This window comes from Fusarium mangiferae (genome assembly GCF_900044065.1).
Source record: "Fusarium mangiferae strain MRC7560 genome assembly, contig: FMAN_scaffold012, whole genome shotgun sequence".
NCBI classification, from domain to species: domain Eukaryota; kingdom Fungi; phylum Ascomycota; class Sordariomycetes; order Hypocreales; family Nectriaceae; genus Fusarium; species Fusarium mangiferae.
Genome location: NW_024573932.1, coordinates 715,090 through 731,514, shown reverse-complemented (window position 1 = coordinate 731,514; position 16,425 = coordinate 715,090). Strand labels below are relative to the sequence as shown.

General features: G+C 50.0%; 4 protein-coding genes across 4 annotated transcripts; 1 reads left to right on the top strand and 3 right to left on the bottom strand.

Moving 5' to 3' along the window:
* Positions 1–1,065: 1,065 nt before the first annotated feature.
* FMAN_07995 (uncharacterized protein) lies at positions 1,066–6,564 on the bottom strand (the record flags this gene model as incomplete). The annotated part of the gene is made up of 3 exons (XM_041821415.1): positions 1,066–1,620; positions 1,675–6,108; positions 6,160–6,564. 3 exons carry the CDS (start codon positions 6,562–6,564, stop codon positions 1,066–1,068), a joined length of 5,394 nt encoding a protein of 1,797 aa, XP_041687197.1.
* Positions 6,565–6,902: 338 nt separating this feature from the next.
* FMAN_07994 (related to Rotein of unknown function) lies at positions 6,903–9,659 on the top strand (the record flags this gene model as incomplete). The annotated part of the gene is made up of 3 exons (XM_041821414.1): positions 6,903–7,127; positions 7,190–9,106; positions 9,162–9,659. 3 exons carry the CDS (start codon positions 6,903–6,905, stop codon positions 9,657–9,659), a joined length of 2,640 nt encoding a protein of 879 aa, XP_041687196.1.
* A 451-nt stretch (positions 9,660–10,110) lies between these two features.
* On the bottom strand, positions 10,111–11,857 carry FMAN_07993 (putative mitochondrial processing peptidase alpha chain precursor MPP; the record flags this gene model as incomplete). Its single annotated transcript, XM_041821413.1, has 2 exons — positions 10,111–11,676; positions 11,726–11,857. The coding sequence occupies 2 exons, from the start codon at positions 11,855–11,857 to the stop codon at positions 10,111–10,113; spliced, it is 1,698 nt and encodes a 565-aa protein (XP_041687195.1).
* Positions 11,858–12,653: 796 nt separating this feature from the next.
* FMAN_07992 (uncharacterized protein) lies at positions 12,654–14,564 on the bottom strand (the record flags this gene model as incomplete). Its single annotated transcript, XM_041821411.1, has 3 exons — positions 12,654–13,259; positions 13,314–13,407; positions 13,459–14,564. 3 exons carry the CDS (start codon positions 14,562–14,564, stop codon positions 12,654–12,656), a joined length of 1,806 nt encoding a protein of 601 aa, XP_041687194.1.
* Between the last annotated feature and the right edge of the window lie 1,861 nt (positions 14,565–16,425).

Below are 16,425 nucleotides of genomic sequence, written 5' to 3'. Positions count from 1 at the left end.
GTGTATAGGTAGGATGGAGTTGAGCTGAGTATAGGAGAACAGGAAGGATTCAGTTGAAGATTCGGCGATCCTTTATATACATAGACAACACTCAACTCAATATCACATTATTCATGCATGTCCAACGTGAACGGATACAAACAACACAAACCCTTGCATACCCATCCAAGGCCAAGATCTATTTACAGCCCGTGGACATGGCATCCGCCATAGCTCGCCCCAATCAATTTGCAGTGCCGATCACTACCAACTCCAAAGTCAAAATGCGGTCTTCAGCTCGGCAATTCAAACAAGTTGGATGCTTCCCCGGATCTTTCGGGGGGGCAGATCTGACCGCTTCTCACCTAGAACCGATGCATTCTTTGTGGCTGCGCCAGAATCTTCTTTGGTGTTGACCGTTGAAATCCCAAGGCAACGTTGCTGCACTGTATCTGAAACTGGGGGCTAGCACAGGCCGATACGAGCTTGATCGACGCTGTGCATGCTATATTCTCCGCCCAATGGGGGCTGTACGTGGACATATGAGTGACTATGAGTTGATCGAGGCTTCTACGAGCCAATCTAGTTACCGCTTCCATCTTGCGCTATGTCAGCTCACGATGACGCACTATCTGTTTATGCCCAGACTAGAGTGCGGATATAAGTGCCGGCTCAGAGACATTACAGGGGCAATAGTGCCACTTTTTATATAGTATCCTAGACATTTATAGTTGTACAAGGTTGTAAAGGGCTGCTATACCGCCGGCACATACATATATAAACATCCATACTGTACGTACGGATACTACATGCTATATGGCTTCGTCATTCCCCTAACCAATAACTTGCCGATACCCGAACCATGAAGATCACCTCGTGTTAATGCTTGGCTGATGTTTGTCCGTGATGTGGGCAACATTACGGAGTATGTGGAGGTATTCTGTCACTTGGACTCCTTTACCTGGAACAAATCGTTGATGACAATACAATATATGCTGAAAATAATTCTATCGTTAGTACTAACTTTTGACTGCCAGGAGTATACTATGGTATCCCAAATTATTGAAACAAAGACGAGCGAGTATTCTACTCCTCCATCTCCTCGTCCTCAGCCGCAGCCGCAGCCGCAGCATCAGCCTCCTTCTTCGCCTTAAAGCCAACAGCCCACTCCTGGGCCTTAGCCATCACCCTGTCCTTGCCCTTGGGGTCAAGCTTCTCCTCCCAGTCAGCCCAGCGTCTGAACCACTTCTCAGCCATCTTGGGCTTCAAGCCCTTAACCCGTGTCCTTCTATCGAAAACGTCACGGATAGCAGTGGGGTCAGCATCAGAGAGACCAATCTCGAGATCGAGAAGCTGGCTCCAGAGATCACCCTTCTTAGGGTAGGCAGCCAGGAGAGTGGCAAACATAGTACGGCCACGTTCGGGCTCGCCATTGGGAGATCGGAATTCTAGAGCGGCGAAGCGGCTCACGAGGGTCTGACTGTGACGATCGCCGAGTTGCTGAGTGGCTCGGGGCAGAAGAGCACGAGCTCTGTCAGGAGTGTTGCGGGTAGCATGCAAGAAATGGGCATAGTTGAGCCAGACGTTGGGAGACTTGGCACCGAACTTCTTGACCATTGTTTCGAACAAAGCGTCGGCGTCCTGTGATGTAGTTAGCACGTGATGACTTGTGTGATGCATTGTGAAGTAGCTTACCTTGAGCTTCTCGGACTGGATGTAAATACTGGCCAGTCGCTCATGGACCTCTTGTGAGTCATTGTATTGGCAAGCCCGCTTGAAAACCTCCTCCACTGTCTGGTTCGTTCCGTAGGCAACCTCCAAGTTGAGGTAAGCAACCCAGACGTTGAGCTTCTCGGTCTCTTCACGGATGTTGATAGACTTGATAGCTCGCTCAGCAACCTCGCGGGCCTTGGAAAGCTCGGACACTTGCATCTGGAAAGCCATGTAGGCAATCCACAGCTCTGACGAGTCAGGCTGTCCAAGCAGTAATCGCTCGTAATCGCTAGAGGTCTGGGGGCCATTGGCATCCAGCTCAGCAGTTCGGTCGACCTGGATCTCGTCTCTGTTCCGCCTCTTCTTCTTTGCCTTCTCATTGTCCTTTGATTGCTCCTCTGACTCTGACTCTAGCTCATCGAAGGGGTCGGCTGACCACTCAGACTTCTTTCCTGCACCGAGACCCTTGGACTTCTTCTTAGTCGGTTGGTCCTCCATTTCCACATCCTCATCCTCATCATCGTCCTCATCCTCATCGTCCTCATCGTCCTCATCCTCATCTTCATCCTCGTCATCTTCGTCATCTTCATCCTCGTCTGAGTCTCCCGCATTATCTGTTCCCAGGATTTTGAGAAGCGCACCAGCATCATCCATGTCCACATCATCGTCACTGTCGTCATCATCGAGCTCAACACCGGCATCCGAGTCATCCATATCAGTATCAGCATCCTCGAAAAGTGAAGGCTTAAGTCCAAAGGTGACTCGTCGCTTATTGGTATCGACTTCTAGAACACGAGCCTTGACAGCGTCACCCTCCTTGTAGAGCTTGGTTGCGTCCTTGACAGGGTTTTCGGCCATCTGACTGCGATGGCATAGGCCGCTGACATTGTCGGAGTTGTCGATCAGGATAAAAGCACCAAACTCCTCAACCTTTCGCACCTTTCCGGTCACAACCTGACCTTCCTTGATATCATTGTATGTAATGGGAGGGGTGTAGTCCTCGTCAACAACTGAAGACTTCAAGCTCAACTCTACGTGGCGAGTCTGCTTGTCAACAGCAATGACTCGGCCCTTGACAAGCTGGTCAATTTGGAAATGATCCTTCCACTCCTTCAGATACCGATCCGACAAGTTCGAAATCTTGACTAGAGCAGTGACTTGTCCACCGAGGAGAACGAAAAGTCCCTTGTCTGAGACATTCTTGACAAATCCTCGGACAATATCACCAGCATCCAATTGAGAAACGTCGCTGATCTCCTTATCCTTGACTGGGAGTGTAGAGCTCATGATACGAGAAGGACGGGTTGATAGTCGGAGTCTCTTGTTGCTTGCGTCAAGTTCCACGATAGAAACGCGAACAATGTCACCCTTCTTTTGCTTCAGAGTGTTGACAGTGTCAAAGTCATCGACCATGTCAGGGAGGTGAATGGGTCCCGACACAAGCTCGCTCAGCTTGACGAGAACCTGGCGTTCGTTGACCTTTGTGACTCGTCCAGGAAGAACCATGTTTTGCTTGAGAGCACTCCAAGTAACAGTTTCAGAAGAGTTGGAAGAGCGAGCAGAGAGGTCCAGGCGCTTGTTGCGAGCATCGACACCAGTCACTCTCACTTTCAAGGCTGAGCCCACAGGGAAGTTTGCCTCGAGATCGTTGAGTTGAGAAAGGTCATCCGACGCTTCCATGGCAGAGATTCTGCCACGAACAGAGGGAGAAAGATTGACCCAGAGATGTTGGGGGCTGGAGTTGTTGACGAAGGCGACATAGGTGTCACCAACCTTGAGGCTCTCAAGAGAAAGGGGTTCGAGAGTCTTGGCCTTCAGGTCGCTAGGCTTTGCGGTAAGTTCGAGCACAGAGTGGAGGGATCGGTGAGAGAACGGCAAAAATCGGTGGTCTTTGGCGCTGTGGACTCCCATCACGCGTACTGACACGGTCTGCTTCTTGTTATACTTGTCAAGAGGGTCCTTGGGGTCGGGGATATCCTCCCACTTGTCGAAAATTTGAGAGACATCAATTCGGCCCTGAACCTTGCTGTCGACAAGCTGAACGTTAAGCTGTGTATCCTTGATAGATGTAATCTTAGCCTTAGCCACAGTCCCAAACTCAATATCGTCTGAAGCAGCAGGCTTGTCACTGGCCTTGGCCTTCTTATCTAACTCGGCAGACTCATCGAAATCAGCAGGGGCCACCACGATACGCTTGTGATCGGGAATAACGGAGACAATCTTGACTTCGATTGACTGGTGCTTGTGCATGCCAAAGTCAGGTAGGTCCTGAATGTCTGCAGCAAGGCGAGCCTTAGGAAGAAGAGCGTTCACGCCTCCGCCAAATTGAACGAAGACGGCTGTAACAGTAATGTTCCTCACAAATCCAGCAACAATCTTGCCTTCCTTAGCATTCTCAAAGCTGGTAAGCAAGGTCTTGTCCTTTCCAGCACTGACGAGACTGGGCTTGTGACTAAGAATAACAGCACGTCGGTTCTCGTTCTTCTCGATTATCACCAAGTCAGAGAGGGTCTGGCCAACAGCAATACGTTTGAGTGCATATTGGTTCTTGGATGTTGACTTATCAGTAAGGTGTCCAACAGGGAGGATAGCTTTGAGCTGCGCGTCGGCCAATTCAACAAAAACCTGATCTTCGGTCTTTTGTGTGACCTTGGCAGAGACGATGTCACCAAGCTGGAGCTTCTTGAGGGCATTCTGCTTATCCAGGCCAAAAGCAGAAGGGTCCTTGCAGGATACGACGAGTCTCTTAGACTCAGGCTCGACGTCAAGGACATGTACACTGACAACTTGGCCAGTTCGGAAATGCTCCTTGGGATTCTTGATGTAGGCTTCACTCATCTCCGAGATTGGCAGGAATCCTTGTACAGCTCCAAAGAATTGGATGATAGCGCCGGAAGACTGGATCTTGATAATGGTACCAGGAATCTGCATACCAACACTAGCCTCTTCGTAAGCCTTGATAACAGGAGCTTCCGAGTTGGCGAGTGTCTTCTTCAAAGTAAGGCGCATTTGCTTCTTGGATAGGTTGGTTGAAAGAACTCGAGCCTTGACCTTCATGCCCTGTCGGAACTTCTTCTCGGGGTGTTGTAGTTTCACATCGGAAAAGTGTTGTTCGGGAACGAAACCAGTGATTCCCTCTGCAACCTTGACGACGAGACCGCTGACACCCTTCTCATCAATAAGGACCTTCTCTATATTGCAGGTTACGACGGCACCAATGGGAACATCTTCCAGTCTGAGATATTGCTGCTCAAGCACGGACTTCTCAAAGGATATCTGGAAGAGACCATCCATTTCATTATAGCCAATAACACGGCCCTTGTGCTCTGAGTCAGCCTTATAAGGGCCACTTGCTTCGTAAAGAGCCTCAACCTTGCCATCCTTGACTCGAGAAATATGGACAAATCCGCTCAAGCCAGGGATGCCAATATCGACGAACAGACCAATATCAGGCTCAACATGACGGACTGTGCATTTCTCAACAAGAGATGAGATTGGAAGAACCTGAGTTGGGCTCTTCTTGGAGTCAGTTGACTTGGTAGGTCGCTTCTTCTCGAGGGCGGTAATATGTGGAAGAAGGGAGATTCCAAGCTTGGGCTCTGTGGCACCAGGGAAGTTGCAAATTACTCGGGCCTTGACTCTTGAGCCAATCTTGTAGGCTGTGTCCAAGCTCACACCAGCAGGACCAGCCCCAGATTGGATGATATCTGCAGTCACGTCTAGGTGACCCATGATCTTTCCAGAAAGACCTCGTCGATCGGTGTTGGAGATGAGGACATCTGCCATGGTACCAGGGAGGAAGGTATTGATGGTAGTGGCATCGGCGGGGACGCTCTTGGGGTTACCAATCTTCTTCTGTTGAAGTGAGAGCTGTGCGATCTTACCATTGGCACCCTTGCTAGTGACCTGACACAAGAAAACAGCGCCTGGCTGCAATCTTTGCTCGTCAATGTTCTTATCAACCTCACTCTTGGCAAGGAAAGCACCGAGATTTTCAATACCGGTGTCCATCACAAAACCACGATCCTCAACACTGACAATAGACGCCATGACAGTAGTGTTGGGAACAACATCATCCTTCGACAGGCCCGCGTTGGCCTCATTGGGCCGCAGGGACAATTCAATGCGTCGTTTGCTCTTTCCGGCAGTAGACTCCTCGGCAGTAGATGCCACGTACACTCTCAAGTATTGGCCAACAGAGAAGATAGACTTGAGGTCGATACCCTCATCATCCTCTGCGTCGTCCCCCTCCTCCTCGTCCTTCTCTGCAGTCTCGTTCTCGAGACGTTCCGTCAATTGCTGAGAAATGGCGACGATTGAGATGTGTCCGGTAAGGTTGTTTGGTAATGCGACTTCGAGATCGAGGTTGTTGATTCGTGTGACCTGTGCAAGAACAAGAGAGCCTTTGACCAGATTCTACATCAATGTCAGTAGGCAACGTAAACGAACGTAATAATTAAAGATTACCTTGAAGCTCAGGCTCTCAATTCTCACTGCCTGTTCCTCCTCTCCTGTCTTCTTGTCTGACTTCTTATCACCCTTTAGGACAGTCTTCCGCTTCTTCTTCTTTTGGACCTTGTTGCCAGTGTTGAATTCTTCGTCGCGCATGGCATCAGCCTTGGCCTCGAGCTGAATCTTCTTCTGCTCGAGAGGGGTGAGGACGCTAGCACCGCCTCGAGGGAACATTGGCTCGTCTTCCTTCAGGAGCGACACAACGGGAGCCTTTTCGGCTGTCTCAACACTCTTCTTGGGAGCGGGCTTCGCATCTTTGCCGACATTTTCTTTTTTGGTAGGTCTGGCTTCTTTTGTATTCTTTGCCGATTTGGCAGGCGGATTGCCGCCGGGGGCGTCTTTTCGTTTGAGGTTGCTCATTGTGAAAGACGTTGGCGCATCACCAACTGTGCTTTCTCACTCTTTAAGATCTTTTTCTCTGTCGAAGCTGGATGGACTGAAATCTTTTTCTTATCGATAACGAATAATGGGACTGTCTAGGTAGGCGGGTCCACTTCTGTGCAGTTACCCTTTATGGCGGGGGCCAAGCGGCCGTCCAGAACTGCCCATAGCTGTTGGGTCTAGGCGCGGGCATCTGAATCAACACATGACGGAACTATGAAATTAGCACTCTGATAAAACAACAACAAAACATATAGCTACAAAACTTGTCGCAATTCAAGTTATCCATGGCCTACTCACGCCATATTTGATACATAATGTTGCCACGTAAAAAGGCACGCCCCAATCCGGCCGAATCAGCCGCGAACAACGACTCTCAGACCCCGGTCAGCAACTCAACAACAGAGGCCCCTACGTCACAATCACAGGCATCAGAGGCATCACCTGCAGTAGAGGCGGATCATAACAACAACGCAAAAGCGCCATCAACACAGAAGATCATGGGTGATCCGGGCTCCACGGCGCAGAATAAGAGCAAAGACGTCGGTTTGCCTATTACGATACCTTTTCTTGTTCATTCCGCCATATCTAACAATACATCTAGGTTCGGAAATCGAAGAGCTGGTACGGTTCCTGGCAACGACCCTCCAAAGCCTCGGCATCTACATCGGTCGCAAAGGAAAACATTTTTGGAGGGTCCGTCAAGTTAAATAAAACATCAGATCTAAGTCGATACGAAGCGAGGAAAGGCGAAGATAACGCTAGTATTCGAAGTACGGCCGGAACGATCAAGACGATGCTCAAGGTTTCCGAGACGAAGTCCGATGTGACTATGACAGAAGAAAGCGCGCAAGCCGAATCGCAGACTCAGAAAAAGTCAGATCCCGAGCCATCCCGGGAGTCGCCCAAGGTCATGGAGACTCGAGAGTCACTAAAAGATACAGTCATTGCAGAACCGACGCCACCCAAGGCACCCGAGTCGAAGACCGATGATAATCAAGGTCAACCCGATACTCGTACTGAAGCTGCTGTGTCACAAACGGACCCTCAACGTCCAGCAACATCATCAGGGTGGCTTGGATGGTGGTCGAAAACACCTTTCACAGAGACGCAGGCTGCTCCAGCGCCTGATCTGAATGGTCCGCCAACAGCTGAAGCCGAGGCCACCAAGGAAGTGGACGAACCGAGGCCTGTCACTCCACCAGCTCAAACGGCATCTACAGATCAAGTCGCATCACCTAAAAGCATAAAGGCTCCACAGTCAACCTCTTGGTTCAGTTATTGGTATGCAGCAGCTGAGTCTCCCAAGACTTCAGAAGATAAACAGGACAATCAACCACAACCAAGTACAGATGCACCCTCTGAGGATGTCACTATGACGGATGCGCCGCCTCCACACCAGCACGAGCCACCGCCCAAGGCTGGATCGACTTGGGTGTTTTGGTCTAAGGAATCACCAAAGTCAAAGGATAGTACACCTATGCCGGAGTCAGGAGAAGTGGCTATCATGGGTGAGGGGTCAGAGGCTCATCCTCGACCTATGGCAGAATGCGACGTATCGCCAACCAAGGACCGCGCAAAGGCTGATGCGAAACCTAAAGAGGCTCAGGCGACGGTGAAGTCAGGGTGGATGAAGAAAAACAAGCGCGGTAGACCGCAGTCGATGGATCTGGACCCTCCATCACCGTCTGTATCCGGCACTTCCACCCCTACCAGTACAACACCCGCAACACAAGATATCGACAAAGCGGCAGTCAAGGCTGCTTCCTCTAGTCCGTCCATTGCCGAATCAGAAACTTCATCGAAAACTTCTACAAATCTTCTTCTACCATCTTTCTCCAGTACTTACCACATGAAGGAGAACCCATCCATCTTGAAGCAACTGGCACAGTTCCTTCTTCGCACACAACAAGCTCCCCCGAACCATGTTTTCCGAGTGGACAGCCCGCCCAAGATTCGAAAGGCCATTGCAATCGGCGTCCACGGCCTGTTTCCTGCGACTTACCTACGTCCCATGATTGGTCAGCCAACAGGCACATCTCTTCGTTTCGCAGCGCTTGGTGCTGAGGCGATCCGGAGATGGACCGAGTCTCATGGATGTGGTGACTGCGAGATTGAAAAGGTCGCCTTAGAAGGAGAAGGGAAAATCAGAGACCGGGTCGATAATTTGTGGAATCTTATGCTCAACTGGATTGACCACATTCGGAGTGCTGACTTCATCTTGATTGCTTGCCACTCGCAGGGCGTTCCTGTGAGCATCATGCTACTCGAGAAACTCATTGACCTTGGCATTATCACAAATGCAAAAGTTGGTGTCTGTGCTATGGCTGGAGTGGCTTTGGGACCATTCCCGGACTACAAGTCTGGTCTGTTGATGGGCTCGGCAGCTGAGTTGTGGGAATTCGGCAACCCAGAGAGTGACAATTCGAAGCGTTTCGAGAAAGCTCTCAAGCGGGTAGTAGACTACGGAACTCGTATCACATTCATTGGCAGCATCGATGACCAAGTCGTGCCAATGGAGGTAAGTCTATCTTAAGCGTCACACATATTCAGACCGGGGCAGCTAACGTCAATAGTCTGCTATTTATTCGCCAGCAAATCACCCTTACATTTACCGGGCCGTCTTCATTGACGGGCGTGTCCATGCCCCTGACTTCATTGCCCACTTGGTGGGTTTTGCTCTTAAGCTTCGCAACCTCGGCGTTTCTGATCATGGCTTGATCCGCGAACTCTCCGTGCCTCTGGCCGGATCTCTTTACTCTGGCGCTGGACACTCTCGCCTTTATTATGATGATGCAGTTTACGATCTTGCTATTGCACACGCACTTGAGACAGCACCTGCTGGGCCATCACCACCACCCTGCACAATCTCACCTCGCGGCGGGCCTCTAACGTCTCAAAACCCGTACGTCTTACCATGGATCATGCGTGGACTACTAGAAGAAAACTTCGTGCGAACCGAGTTGAGCAACGAGGCAGATGAGTTGCTTAGGCAATTTGACGACTGGAAGCCTACCAACAAAGCTCTTAAGGATGTCAAGTATCGACTTGAGGCAGTCCGATCTAAACTTTGATTGACAGATTTGTGCAAAATGTGATTTTGTTTGATAGAAATTTTGGACGGCGAATAACAGGAATTATGGCGTATTGCGAAGATGGCACGAATACATACCCAGAATGGGAAGACGATACCGTCAGGAGTTATCTGCTAACACTATATTTTCTCATAATAAATCCTAGAATAACAATTCTATAGATTCATCGGATTCGTCTGCATTTTTCTAGTGGTATACATTGAATTTTGAGTCTAGTTGAGTAATCGTGTGGGCTCATATAATACATATCTTCCAGGTCATTACCTCTATGCTCCGGATAATGCCACAACCATCCCGATGCCCGTTAAGCCCTGTACATACCTGACAAACCGTCTCTATTATACAACTGTTCATCGTTTGAGGATCTCTTGCACGTGACCAACGACATGCATCTCATGCATCGCCTCTTTAGAATAATCGTACGCTGCATCTATGTGCTGCCAAGCTTCCAGCTGTCGATACGATCTTGGATCTGATCCCAGCTCATTGAGTGGCTGCTCACGCCATAGGCCTGAGCTTCCTGAAGCACCACGGTAGGGGCGCCGCTTCCACCACCAGGGTTCTTCACCTTGCCGCCGACAACCATCTTAGCCACACGGCGAAGGTCATCAACAGTCAGGTTCTCGATGCGGCGGCACATATCCTTGACAGGGATCTTGCGGCCATGGACCTGGATGGAACGGCCGAGATCTTCAAGCTCAACCATACGGCTCTCTAGGTTCATTAGGAGACTGGATCGCAGCTGGTTCTTCGCACGAGCAACCTCTGTCTCTTGTAGGCGTGAGAAACCTGTTGTAAGGGTCAGAGCACGGAGCTCTTGGCACATAACGTCGAGCATGTTGGCGGTACGGCCAGGAAGACAGCTTGCTGAGATACCGAAGAGACCAGAGTCAGTATAGGAGTGGTTAAATGCCATACATGACTCAACCCAGCCATGCTGGTTCAGCACATTAGTATACAGACGAGAGTACATGCCCTTGCCCGGTCCACCAGCGGAGAAAGATCCGCCGCCACCAAGAAGCGTCTGGAGTGTGGCAAGGGCATAGATATCATCCGAAGCCACGGGCAGACCCTCAAAAGCGAGGTGAATATGTGTGAAAGTAGGGAGACCGCTCAGGTTAGCTGGTTGAGCGGGGAGTGAGAGGAAGCCTCCAGTGTATTTAGAGGGTTTTGTGATGTCGTTTTGAGAGGGGAGATTTTGAAGATTTTGAGAAGCGGAGGGGGTGTGCTTGAAGAATCGTGAGAGAAGGCCTGAGGAGGACTGTGGTGATGAAGACGCTGAGGATGAGCTGGCTTCGCTATCTGATAGTTCACTCTCACTTGTCTCGGAGCCAGTGATCTCTTGGACCCGTTCGCTGCCCTTCTCCATGTCGCCGAAGAACTTTTCGGTTAATCGGACAGCTTCTCCGTGCTCAACTCCAGCATACGCTACAACCATTCTCTCAGGCCGGTAAAAGAGGTCTCGGTATGCCAAAACAGTATTTCTGTCAATAACGCCTAACCTCTCCTCCGGGCACAGTAATGGATTTCCAAGCGTATTATCCTTAAATGCAGCAGTGTGTACCAGTTCGGGCAAGATAAGCTCGGGCTTGCTCCAGATCTCTCGAATTTCATACCGCGCGGTCTCGATCTGCTCTGCTACCTCCTCCTCCGTAATTTGAGGGTCGCGAATCGTTTCGGCGAGAAGTTCGATTGTCGGGGGAACAGCGTTGTTAAAGGTCGCGGCTTGGTACATCATGCTCTCTCTTGAAGAGGCACACTGAATATTTCCACCCAAGGCCTCGACCTGCTCAAGCATATCGTCTGCGGAGCGCTTCGATGTCGACTTGAAAGCAAGACGGTCCATGATATGAGATACACCGCGGAGAGAGTCATTTTCGAATCGAGAACCGCCTTCGATATAGACACCTACGCCGGCGAAGGATCCGGGGAGGGCTTCTGATGCAACTCGTAGGCCATTGGGAAGTGTTGTGACTCGGTCGAGCTCTGTAGGATCCTATGACACATTAGCTGAGTGTTTTTTATACATATATCATGCAAAATACCTTTTCAATTCCCTTCACATGAACGGTAGCCATAGATTTCCGCGCCAACGAAAGCTTGGAAGCCTGCCCCAAGACCCGTGAGCATGATGCCCGGGCCCTTGTTGGCAGGTACTGAGTAAATGGACGAAGCATTATTGTGATGCGCCTGCTAGCAAGAATAAGAGAAGGACAAATCTCGATTCTATTCTAGCAAAGTGCAAAGGGCAAAGAAATGCTTGGTCGGAGTATTGGCGCTGGCGGATGAGTTTGCGACTAAAGCCCGTCGAAATTTAGCACAACCCCGGACAGGCCGCCCGCACTCGGCGATTAGCCCGGATCATCTCGGTGCCGGGAACGACGGTGATGACATAATGCCATTCTAATATGAAGATGCGAGAACAACAAGACGATTGAAAGTTTTCCGAAATCAACGAAAGGAAGTATGACCTAATAATTTCCATTCTCCAAGGATATTTTAGACGCTGGAGATAGCACAGCAAGGCCCATTTGCCTACGTATGCAGTGGCGTTCGTTATACGAACGCCTTCATGAAAACAGCATCCCATCTTGCGAAGCTACACGACATCTTTAGCATCTCAGTTGGAATGATATGAGAACAAGTCTATTCCATTAACTCCTGCTCATAGGCCCATATTTGGCCACTCGCATCCTAACCCTTATAAACGTCCACTCTCTTGCGTCTAAATTTCCCCAAATATCTCTTAGAAGAAGAATGAACCAGGACAACGCTGTGCCGCACCAGCCCAAGCAAACCAATTCTGTATTTTTCGACAGATGACTATGTTTAAAAAAGCCCCAACGCCTTTGCTGCCATGAAAGCCAGGACAAACCAACAGAACGCCATATATGTAATCGTTCCCAAGCCCCGCTTAAGGGTCAAGTGGTCTGTATATATGTAGTAATTTGAACTAGGCTTCGAATGAAGTCATTATCGAACCGTGATGTCGTGTTCGCTCGTATCTGGCTGTGCTGCGGCATCTATACTTGTCATTTCGCCTTCTGTGGCGCTCACTGTACGGCCGGCACTGCCATCAAAAACCCATGGTCCAACATTATTTCGTGGGGTGATTGGTCCTTCAGTGCCGCCTGGAGGTGACGGTGTTCGACTATCTCCCAGCTGGCCAACTCTTCGTGGAGCTGAGGCCGCATTTCGAATAGGTAACGGCTCGGATATAGCATGGCTAACTTCATTTCGCTGAGGTGTTTCTGGTGTGATGTTGACGGTGACATCCATATGGTCTATGTCGGCTGTGTGCGATCGCTCCGGTGTCGAAGTTCCCGAGTTAGCAGCAGCAGGCACCGGATCCGTCTCAGGCTCAGTGTCGGCTTGAGCTGGAGTTGATGCTTCCGCTTCGGCTTCGTTCTTAAGCTGCTGCCATTCTTCGGCCAGTTCGTCGACATCGGCTTCTAAATCGGCACCAGCTCGACAGTTGGGGCAGATGAAAATGGGGTATTGCGGGGAGTTGAGCAGTGATCTTACACACTTGAAATGCCAGGTGTGGGAGCAGGGTGCTACAAACAAAGACTGGCAGGGCTATATAATCGTCAGTAAAATGAGGCGGACAATAAGGTCGTAAGAAAGGCTTACAGCAATAGAGCTCAAGCAAATGGAGCAATCTTGAGAGTTAGTACCAGCTGCTCCACTAGAGGCCATGGTCTGCAACCTCTTGTGCGCCGCCATGCTAATCGCAATGTCAGTATTCGACTGTTTCAAGACTCAGGTAAAAACTTACTTAAATGTGTTCAGCTTGTTCTGCCAGCCACGGTTCAACTCTAGTCGCATCTTGACACAGCGGAAGATCATCTCTTCTCCACCTTTAAAGTCGATTCCGAGTTGAACGATATCTCCATCGTTGACGGGGAAAGCTTTGCTTTCCTGAGACGGTGGGCTTAAGCGAATGTGGTTTAGGAATGTACCAGAAGAGCTTTTAACGTCCTTGATATACCATTTTCCATCCTCGTACCAGAACTCGCAGTGGCGACGACTGACGACCTTGCTTTTGAAACCCACTGGTGCAGCTGATGGCTGGTTACCGGGCATATTGGACATGGAGTGACTATCGCGTTCTGAGTAACGACCAACACGAATCTTCTCAGACCCCGTGGGCAGAGTTCTGGAAATAGGAGGGAATGTCAGGGACGGGCGTGTAGAGCGCGGGTCGTAGTAGGCCGAGAAGCGAATTGATGGGACAGTTTCGGGTGTCGACGAGCCCCCTTCGCCAGTGGTGGCTGATCGTGATCTCGTCATGGTAGGCCGGTCCTGGTTGGAGTCGACGGCGCCAGTGGCTGCGGCTGCGGATGCCTCAGTATCTACAGCCATTGATAATTCTGTTGCAGCGGTAGCAGGGTCGTTGATGTCGGTAGAATGCTGTGAGGAAGCTTTTGGTGATTCAGTAGAATTTGTTGTAGCAGCGGCTGCAGCAGCGCAAGCGGAAGCGGAAGCAGGAACAGAAGTAGGAGGCAGCGCAGGTATCGATGTTGTGGTGGTCGCCGATGTCAAATTCCTCACGGGATCGGGTGTCGAACTGACGAGTGTCAAGTGGTTGATGTTCTGGGTTCCAGTGGATGGTCCACTTGTAGTAGGCGAATGGCTGAGAGATCGCGTGAGGCTAGAGCCGTGTCGATTAGGGGACGTGCTTCGTGCGCTTGCTGTGCCTGTGCCAGTGCCGCCTGCTGATCCAGTGCTGGAGCTGTTGTGGTGGTTGTCGCGAGACAATAAATGATTTTGTGTATAGTTGCGCAAGTAGCTCAACCCTCGGAGACGACTCGGTCTTGAGGTGGATGTGGAGGACGACTGTGGCGGGCCCGTAGGCGTGGAAACCACTGGTTGAGTAAACATATTTGGAGGGAAACCAGGCACCCGAAGGAGGGGATTTGAGAAAAAGGAAAACAAAGATGTAACTGGGCGTATGTAAGAGAGAGCAGGGCCCTGTATTAGGTGGGTGCCTGCAAGGGTATTGCTTTCAAGCAGAGTGACGGGAAAGACAAGACGACGGGAAAGGGATGAACTGCAACAGAAGCAAATGCAAGTACAAATGCAGATGCAATGAATGGCCAGGCGCTGGTAGGTATTTGAGCAGATCAGATCAACTCTAATTCAGAGCCAGACGGAGCCAACCGAGAAAGGGAGAAGCAGTACGTAGAATGCGGCGCAATCTGGACTTGGACACTATCAGGTCAGGCAAGAAGTGAAGAGAATTGCACTGCAGAAAGAGACGAGGCTTAATTTCCAGTCTAGCCCTTGCTTTGAGAGTCTTGTCTTGTTTCTTGTTGTGTTTGCTGCAGACGGCGATGTGACTGAAACCTCTACTGAGACAGACGCTGGCTTTGGTGTTGCAGAGTGTTCGGTATGACGAGAGCGTTGGTAAGAGAAACAGGGTCTTATGATAGATGGCGTGCGTATACGAAGCAGGCGATATCACTCAGGTTTATCGTTTCGCCTACTGTAGTCGCTGATGGGAATTGCTGAAGTTGAATTGCCTTCTCCTGTTGTCCCGTACGGTTCAGTTCCGCCTTGCAGATCAGTTCTAGACTTGGGGTCGATGGTTCGTTATTCCGTTAGAGGCAGGGAGGTAGTCCTACGAGGAGGGAGGATTGATTCCGACGCAAGATTTGATTGATGACAATAACGGAAAAGCAAATAAACAAGACCAGAAGCAGTCGAGGAAGTACGAGGCAGAGAAAGAAAAAGGAAGAGGGAGGTTGGTGAGTTGATTTACGGCCTGGTCTTGGCGATACGATGGATCAGAGAAACAACAGTGGCGGCGGTACAGTATTTCGTACAGAGCCCATTCAGCGGGTGAAAGAAAAGAAGACCACTAAATCAGTGGCGGAACCTGGTGTGCTTTCTTTCACCATACCTGAAGAACCGGGGATCAAGACAGGGGGGTGTCATGTTCTTGAGCTGACAGGGGCATCGAGCTTGATTTGTTCTAGTGAAGGGGGGGGGACACTCCTCCTCCTCCAGAATAAGAGAGGGGATCGATCAGGATATGGGTCCCCTAGCGAGAACGCCCGAGTAGAGAGTGAGATCGATGAATTCTAGGTAGCCAAGGAACGAACAGTTTTGGCAGACGTAATTATAAACAAAGGATACTATTTTGCAAGGTTGAACTCATGGCTCTTTCATCATTGAGAAAGTTCTTGGTAGCTAACTCAACACCATTAACCATTGAAACCTGATTCTCTCCAGGCTGGCAATCCCTCTGTAGGACTCATGTTAGTCTCAATAAAGATTGCATTAGTGGCCCATCAAGAACAGACAATTACAAGGATCATCTACGAATAGCGAATTGGTTCATGGCGATATCAATCAACAGTGCCCTAACTTACATAGTAGAAAAGCAGGCAACATCACGCACGCAGCCAAGTGATCAAATCTGCCTGCCAGTCAGAATCAGAACGTGATTCGGGGTGGCCGCTCCAGAACATCTCAGCTTCACTGACTCTCAAAAAAAAAGGCGTCTTGGCAAGATATAGCACATATGTAGAACAGGGGTTCAGTATCGGAAACGGAGCGCGGATCCTTTTTTGGAGGTGGCCAAATACTTTGGGACTCAGTCTTTGCTGACACTATCAGTGGTAATCCTTCAGTGACACGACAGGTTCGTCGTCATCAAATATCGGTAAGAAAAAGTCGCTGGTAAGAGACCCTTAAAAGATGCAATGTCGATTGCCCTGGATTTCATGCCTCCATGTCC